Source organism: Beta vulgaris, chromosome 4 (genome assembly GCF_026745355.1).
Source record: "Beta vulgaris subsp. vulgaris cultivar EL10 chromosome 4, EL10.2, whole genome shotgun sequence".
In the NCBI taxonomy this organism is placed as follows: domain Eukaryota; kingdom Viridiplantae; phylum Streptophyta; class Magnoliopsida; order Caryophyllales; family Amaranthaceae; genus Beta; species Beta vulgaris.
This window is the reverse complement of record NC_079205.1, coordinates 61,740,016-61,748,475: the sequence shown is the minus strand read 5'-3', so window position 1 is coordinate 61,748,475 and position 8,460 is coordinate 61,740,016. Positions and strand designations below refer to the sequence as shown.

The 8,460-nt window shown below is 34.3% G+C and overlaps 1 protein-coding gene across 1 annotated transcript; it reads right to left on the bottom strand.

Moving 5' to 3' along the window:
• Positions 1-1,789: 1,789 nt before the first annotated feature.
• On the bottom strand, positions 1,790-5,436 carry LOC104890120 (tubulin beta-4 chain). Its single transcript, XM_010675491.4, has 4 exons — positions 5,293-5,436; positions 3,925-4,325; positions 3,546-3,815; positions 1,790-2,860 (listed from the first exon to the last, which is right to left on the bottom strand). Exons 2-4 carry the CDS (start codon positions 4,316-4,318, stop codon positions 2,184-2,186), a joined length of 1,341 nt encoding a protein of 446 aa, XP_010673793.1. The 5' UTR covers positions 4,319-4,325; positions 5,293-5,436; the 3' UTR covers positions 1,790-2,183.
• Positions 5,437-8,460: the final 3,024 nt, after the last annotated feature.

Below are 8,460 nucleotides of genomic sequence, written 5' to 3'. Positions count from 1 at the left end.
AAGGCTGCATATAAGAATTTAAAAAATGAAAAAAAAATATATATTAATTGATAATTTATTACATCGCTTGATGCATAATTTTTCATAAATTTACAATTTATTTTAATTTTAAATAGTGTTTTTATGTCTTATATGTTGCCTTCTAAAGACCGTATATCGACATATCCACATATAGCATAACCTTTTTTTATACTCGACTAGGAACAGCTGAAAAACGTCGGTGAGTAGTAGTGGAGCATGGTATTTTTTTTTTTCATTTTGAGTATGTGACTATGTGAGATGATAATTTGATGCTCCATTAATCGGTGGGTTGTCATCTCAATTCTCATCTGGTCACTTGTTGCTTTTGCTCTCCCCATACACGTGCAGTGCCCCATCCTTTAAAGTTTTATCTTTGTTTACAGTCTTTCACTTTTTATCAAACAAAATTTATTTCATCGAAACATTTGTTTAAGTTACTTTGACCACTTGGAATACTTGGATACTTGCATACTGCAGTGCACCGTCCCAACTCCCAGGGACCCAGTGTTCCTGCCGGCTGCCTCCGGGATACTTTAGCTAGTTTCTTAACAAAGACATTTCGAACAAAAGAACTTGAATGAGAAGGGTTTATGATAACATATTTTGTATCAGAAAATCATATGATATAATCAGTTTTTATATTAATTACCTTTTAATATAGGCAAAATTGGCCTCAACAACTTAAATTATAGCTCAGTTGCACCCAACACAACCAACTACGACCAGTAGTCTAAACACCACCAATTATGGGGTGGGGTGCATTCCGCACCATAAATGAGGCCGGGAGCCCAATATGTTACCGAAGACAGTGGGTTTATGGTACATACTGCACCCCACTCCATAGTTGGTGGTACAAACTGCACCCCACTTTGTAGTTGGTAGTGTTTAGGCTAATAGTCATAGTTGGTGGTGTTGGATATACCCAAGCTATAGTTTAGGGAGTTGATGCTAATTTTCTTGTATAACCAATTTGCGTATGTAGTCAATTTCTGTATGATGTAGTCTATTTTTTTTTAATAAGGCCAGTTTTTGAGTAATAAAGTCAATGATGTTTTGTATTTGCAATTTTTGTTGGTTGTTCAATATTGTAACCGCATGTCTATATTCGTAGTATAATTTTGATTAATAATATCTCCAATTAACTAGTACTAAAATTTATTTTAAAAGTTTAAGTAGGTGTATATATATTGTATAAGTTTGCACTAAAAAATTAGTACATACTTTTCTAAAAAAAATAGGAGGAAGTAGTTAAGTGAATGCTTCATCTTCTACTCTTGTCAACAAGAGAGAAGCATAAGCTATAGATGGGTCATGGACGAGTCTACAAAGATCTAAGGGGAGAAGAAGTGTTACAACATATTGAAGGAATATGTTAAGCGTGTAGAAAATTTTACTTCTAATTCTTCATCGTTATTACTTGGCCAGCTATTTAACCAAGTAAAACTTTGAAATCTAAGCTTGAAAAAACTCAAGCTCTAATGTAAGTGTAACAAACCAGGCCAATAAGCCCATATTCAAGCTCACAATTTGCCTAGAAAATTAATCTTATCTAATTATATCTGTTGGCTAATAATTCTTCATCAATCATCACCACAATTTATCCTCAAGATGTAATAGTTACAGCAAAAATCTTGTCTGATAGTACACTGTAAGCCAGGTCCCATGGACCATGAGTGCCTTGACGAGAAAACTAATTGAAAGCCAAAAATCATGTAAACATGTTGGTAGTAGACAAAGTAGGAGCACTTCTGCAGATCTTGCGTTCGAGTTTCGACAAATCTCGCATTCATATTCTCTTAACAGCAGCAGACACTGCAGAAAAGGTCAGACTACAAAAATTGCCTGCACTTAGCTTGAATGGCCAGAAAACAAACTGCCTAAACTGATGATAGAAAACGCACATCACTCACTTATCACACAACTATATCCATGCAATATAAAATGCACTGAGCTGAACCTAACAAACAGCTCCAAATCCAAGTATAATATCGGCAATAGAATAGTGGATTTGAGTATATCTCCAAATTACAACTAGTTAAACTACTAATATCATGACTAAAAGGAACGGGGGAAAATAGGGGACTTTTCCGACTTGCAATACCAGCATGGAAGCCAAGCTTTTGCAAGATCCACGAGTAAGCAATAATCCTCGGGATCGTTATCTACTGATCGTATTCCTCATCCTCCTCATCGTCATACTCAAGATCCTCGTCAGCAGTGGCATCCTGGTACTGCTGGTACTCTGATACAAGATCATTCATATTGCTCTCAGCCTCGGTGAATTCCATCTCATCCATACCTTCCCCAGTGTACCAATGCAAGAAAGCCTTCCTCCTAAACATAGCAGTAAATTGCTCGCTCACACGCCTAAACATCTCTTGAATGGAAGTGGAGTTACCAATGAAAGTAGAAGCCATTGAGAGGCCAATAGGTGGGATGTCACAAACACTCGACTTCACATTGTTGGGGATCCACTCAACAAAGTAAGAAGAGTTCTTGTTTTGGACATTGATCATCTGCTCGTCCACTTCCTTTGTGCTCATCTTACCACGGAACATTGCTGAGGCAGTTAGGTAACGGCCATGACGGGGGTCAGCGGCACACATCATGTTCTTAGCATCCCACATCTGCTGGGTGAGCTCAGGAACTGTCAAAGCACGGTATTGCTGGGACCCACGAGAAGTGAGTGGAGCAAACCCGACCATGAAGAAGTGAAGACGAGGAAAGGGGATGAGGTTAACTGCCAGTTTGCGAAGATCAGAGTTCAGCTGACCAGGGAACCTCAGGCAGCAGGTCACACCACTCATGGTAGCAGAGATCAAATGGTTCAGATCACCGACTGCAAGCAAAACAATTTGTCAATTTCACAGCCTTACACAAGACACAAGGAAAACAACTTGACAGCACGAAATCAAGTTACAATCAGCAATTTGGAATATCATTTGAATATTTACAATGTTACTAAGATCAGGCAAGCCAATTTGCTACAAGAACCATAAGAATCATTCAAGATAGCAATCAATGTATGCTAATAGACTGTAATACTTCGAGATGGGGGTAAGGCATTCAACGCAAGCCTTTGCACATTAAGGATACTGATATTAATGGCAAGCACATGATGGCAAACAAAGACAACAACTCTTCACTAAAATGGTGAGCAACTCTGAACTCTGCCCATGAGGCAAGGGAATTGAAGGTCAATAAAGAGACAAGCAGCATATTGCCACCATTGAAAAGGAGTAAAGGACATAAACATATAATGCTCTAACAAAAGAGCAAGTATCCAGAAATGACTCAAAAGCTGATTCAAAAGCCTGAATCTAGAAAGGATCTTACATTTTGATATTCTGCCAGACTCAAAAGACTAGAAAGCTGATTCAAAAGCCTGAATCTATAAAGGATCCTACATTCAGATATTCTTGCCAGACTCCTACCAAATCTCCTAATATACGACTAATAGCATTACACCCAATCAGCAGTGAGATTATAAATCATCAATAGAAAGCAGATGAAAGCAAACTCACAGCTAGGGGTAGTCAGCTTGAGAGTCCTGAAGCAAATGTCGTAAAGAGCCTCGTTATCAAGCACCATACACTCATCAGCATTCTCAACAAGCTGATGGACAGAGAGAGTAGCATTGTAAGGCTCAACAACTGTATCAGAAACCTTAGGTGATGGGAACACTGAGAACGTAAGCATCATTCTGTCAGGGTACTCCTCCCTGATCTTAGAAATAAGCAAAGTACCCATCCCAGAACCAGTTCCACCTCCAAGCGAGTGGCAAACTTGGAAACCTACAAAAATTCCAGTAAAGAATGAGGCACATTTTCAAACATGATTTACAATTAACAAAAGCCGAAGAATATATCCAGCACAAAGCTTGTAAAATGAAAGTTATTATACCTTGAAGGCAGTCACAATTCTCGGCCTCTTTCCTCACAACATCAAGAACAGAATCAATGAGCTCAGCTCCCTCGGTGTAGTGACCCTTGGCCCAGTTGTTTCCAGCACCTGACTGACCGAACACAAAGTTATCAGGGCGGAAAATCTGACCATATGGCCCAGTCCTCACACTGTCCATCGTACCGGGCTCCAGATCCATAAGCACAGCACGTGGAACAAATCGGCCACACGAGGCCTCATTGTAATAAACATTGACCCTTTCTAGTTGGAGATCGGAGCTTCCACTGTATTTTCCAGTTGGGTCAATGCCATGTTCGGCACAAACAACCTCCCAAAACTTCGATCCGATCTGGTTTCCACACTGTCCACCCTGGATGTGAAGGATTTCTCTCATCTTTAATCTGCAATACAAAAGTAAAACCATATCTTAGCATATATATATAACAAGAAAGACTACATAATCAACAACTTGTTTGTTAGCCATATGTTAGAAAATGAATCAGGTATGAAGAAATCCAGCAAATATTCCTTAAACTATACAAATCAGTAAAAAAAACTTTAAACTGGTCAAAACTTACAGCTTACTAAATCCACTAATAAACAATAAAACTAACTTCTGATTTCTCTCATTAGAACCTACATTAATCAATAGGCTTAGCAAGAAATCCGTGCTCCGACATATCTCACATAAATCGTGAAAAATGATATACAACAAATCAATCTACCTTCAAACTTGAGATCAACTATATGCTCATCAAATCAACGATTTCGGTAAACTTTTACGCCAAAGTTAAATATTCGGATCAGTTTCCAATAAATCCATAAAATGCGCTAGATCTTAAGCTCAAACTAACTAGAACTTTAGCTTAATAAAGCAGAATCAAATTTTCTCTCTCTCATACTAATCTTCACTTAAACGATTCATCTGAACAAATTACAACTTGATCTGAAGCTCGCTAAAATCATCGCTATTTTCCGATTCACCACAAATTACTCCAAACACATTGAACTCAACTTTTACGGTAAAGTTAAACACCGATCTAATGCTCCAACTTATACTCATTTGATCTAGATGAAACTTAGATCAAAAGTAAGCGATTCAAAAAAACAAAAACAAATCATCTAAGAAATAAGTTCAAACTTACAAATGTAGCAACTAAAAACAAAATTTTAAAGTAAAGTTAAATACCGATCTAATGCTCAAACTTATACAAGTTCAAACTTACAAATGTAGCAACTAAAAACAAAAATGAAATTTCTAGCATAATATTCAAATTTCAAACCATTTTTAAGCAAAAAAATTAAAAATAAAAACAACACAATTCAAATTCAAATGCACAAACAAATCGAGAGAGAAAAAAAACTTACAGAGAATGTCGATGGAAGACTGATGAGAGAGAAAAACGTAAGAAGAGAGAGAAAAATGTAGAGAGAGAAAGAGAAAGAGTGAGGAGTGAAGAAGAGGAAGAACCCTAGATTTATGGCTAAATAAGAGAGAGAGAGGAGAGAGAAAATGATCTGACGGTCTGAAATGTTTCCCTCCTTTTTTCGTAAACCACCGTTGATGATTTGAGTTTAACGGTTAAGATTTGATGTTATAGGATTTGATTTTATATTTTGGAGGGTGGGACCCAGTATTAGTACTATGTCAGTTCAAAAATTAAAATTTGGTAGGGGAAATTACTAAAAAGGGCTTATGAATTTCCCGTTGATGTGGACTTTGTGGGACCTACTTATTAATCGCAATCTATAATCGTGCAGTATTGTTAGTTAGCGTGTAATTTTGAATTTCTCGTGGTTTTTCTCGAGGAAAAACTATATGCAGTCCTAAAAATTGCATATAAGAGAAGTTACAAATTAAAAAAAAAAGTATTAAGTAATTATTTATTACATAAATTAATACAAATTTTGTCACAAAATTATAATTAATTTTTAATTTAAGCAATGTATTTATATTTTATATATAATTTTAAGGGTTGCATATAGTATAATTTTTTTTTTAATTAGATTTTTAGATTAGTGTCGGTGTTTTGAAAAGACTAATTAAAATTTTATATGGAATTTGAGAAGTTGAATTTTAAGATGAAAAATAGTTGAAAGTTTAAAAATTAGTAGTTGTGGACTTACATAATAACTAAGTTTCATATAAAAATAATATTGGAAGTCACATCATTGAATTTTTCCATATATTAGTGAAAAATATAGCTATAGTTTTGAATAACCTTAAAAATGAGAAGATAGCATATACGATAATTTTTTCGTCTATTTTTACTCGTAACAATTTAACTTTTACCTTATTCACAAGCTTTCTCAAAACATTATCTCAATTACCAATTTTAATTGAAAAAATAGCACATTTTGGTAAAAGTTTTAGTTGTGGTAGCGGTTAGTTGTACTAATAAGTGTTAGATGTTAGTAATATTTTAAACAATTAGCGTTGGAAAAAACTAGCTCTCAATAGAATACTGGACGAACAAAAATGAAGAATGTTTTACATTTAAAATCTACCTTCGCATATAAGGTCCCCCCCCCCAAAACCACAAAATACTACCTCGATGGCTATAAGTTATGTCAAACGTTAGTGTTTTATTTTCAGTATTTTGATTTGGTCAAATCTTTAAATCCTACTTAGAAGATAGTTTCCCCATAGCAGTAAACACCACTTTTCGTTTTTTTTTTGGGTTTAGATTTGGTAAAAACTACTTTAAAAATTGTTGTTGAACATGTGCTAAATGTCTATTCACGTACCAAAAAACATAAAAGGCCATGTTTGATAAATGGCTTTTTTGTTGGCTTTTGACTTTTTTGGTTTTTTGGTTGGTTGAAAAGCTGACTTTTCAAAAATGAAAAAGTTTCCTAGAGTTGTTTTTTGGATTGGCTTTTGGCTTGTTGGCCACAAACTTTCTAATAAACAACCAACAACCACAACTAATTTTACCAAACACTTTTACAAACATATGGCTTAAACAACCAACTCATAAAGCCAATACATACAACAAATGCTTCTAATCAATCAAACAAGTCAACTAAATCAGCCAACAACCAATAATTACCAAACAATCCCATAGAGAAGATAATAATAAACATAAAACATAAAGTGAAGATAATAAACATAATAAAACGATACACAACATACAAGACGTGGAAAAAATACAGGTGTAACTCTTTTATGTTAAATTTGAAATGCAAAATCTAAACAAAAATAATTAGATATTTATATTTTAAACTAATGCACCTCAAGCATATAATACCATCTTTACTACTTTTCCCAATCAACATTTTACTGAAAATTTGGCTTGTAAAAGTGTTATTTAACTACACATGCTCTTAGTCTTGGCTTACTCTCATAATCCTACTTTTATCTTATGGTCCACTTCTATGATACTCCTCTTTCAAGCTACCTAGGAGGGCACCACAAGAAACTCTATTGATTCTGTGGAGTTTGCTTGTTTATGTAGCAATATTGTGGCATTCGCATATCCTCCTATCTTTGAGATAGTTTTATGATTTTTGTTTGCTTTATACATGGAAAAATTTACACAATTATGTAACTTATGAAGTGAGAAAGGGAACAAAAAGGTTAGAAAGAGAACTCACATGATGTAGCTATGTCATTCCATGTGACATGCCAGCTTACTTATCTTTTATTATCAGTATGAGTCTTCAGTCTAAGTGCTTCAATCAATTTCTCCAAATCTGAATCTTTTTTCTTTGATTAAAGTCCACTCTGGACCACTCATGCTTGCTCACCTTCTAGGTCAAGTATTGTTTTCACTAAGGATTACAAGCTAGCTAGCAAGAGTGATTTCTAAGATTGGTTGAGATCTGACTTTTTTTTTACTAATGTGAGATATTATATAATGTTATGGTCATTGCTAGAGTATTAAACTATTCGTAGGACTCCAATTAAAAGCTTAAGCTGATGGTTGGAGTCTCATAAATAGTTTAATACTCTATCAATGATGGTTGAAGTCCTAGGAATAATTTAATATTTTATCAGTCATATTTACTTTACTTTAAAATAGTAATATTCGGTAAGCATTAGTTTTCAAATTGCACGTGAGAACGTGGATTTAATCAGTAAAAATCAATTTTAGTTATTAGAAATTGATTTTAATTAGTAAAACAAATTTCAATTATATAAGCTAGATGATGAGTGGCAAAAAAATAGTAGCACTCAATTACCTTTAATTTCTAGCCAACTTTAAAGAGCAATTTATTAGTTCCATTTGTTGCTCTTTATGGAAGGTATATGAGTTATGACATATGTCATGAATTTCTCACAAGTTATTGATATAAGTTACTTGTGTGGTACTCCCTTTGTTTTTTTTTTATCTTTCTCACTTTCTAGTGCACATCTTCCAATGCACATTTTTTAACTTAAATATCTTTTATTATATATTAGTAAAAATTATAACGATTGAATATTAATAATGTACTAATTGAGACGAATCAAACAAGACCCCACATGACTATATTTTTTCTTATAGATTGAAAATAATTTAGAAGATTCTCCCTAAGTATGAATAGTGTCAA

What these genes read in the sequence shown, in the direction of transcription:
- LOC104890120 (XM_010675491.4), bottom strand. Translation starts at nt 4,318, where the DNA reads ATGAGAGAAATCCTTCACATCCAGGGTGGACAGTGTGGAAACCAGATC. An exon ending in GAATTGTGACTGCCTTCAAG is followed by an intron (nt 3,816 to 3,924) that starts GTATAATAACTT and finishes GAATTTTTGTAG; the next exon opens with GTTTCCAAGTTTGCCACTCG. An exon ending in CAAGCTGACTACCCCTAGCT is followed by an intron (nt 2,861 to 3,545) that starts GTGAGTTTGCTT and finishes TTTTGCTTGCAG; the next exon opens with TCGGTGATCTGAACCATTTG.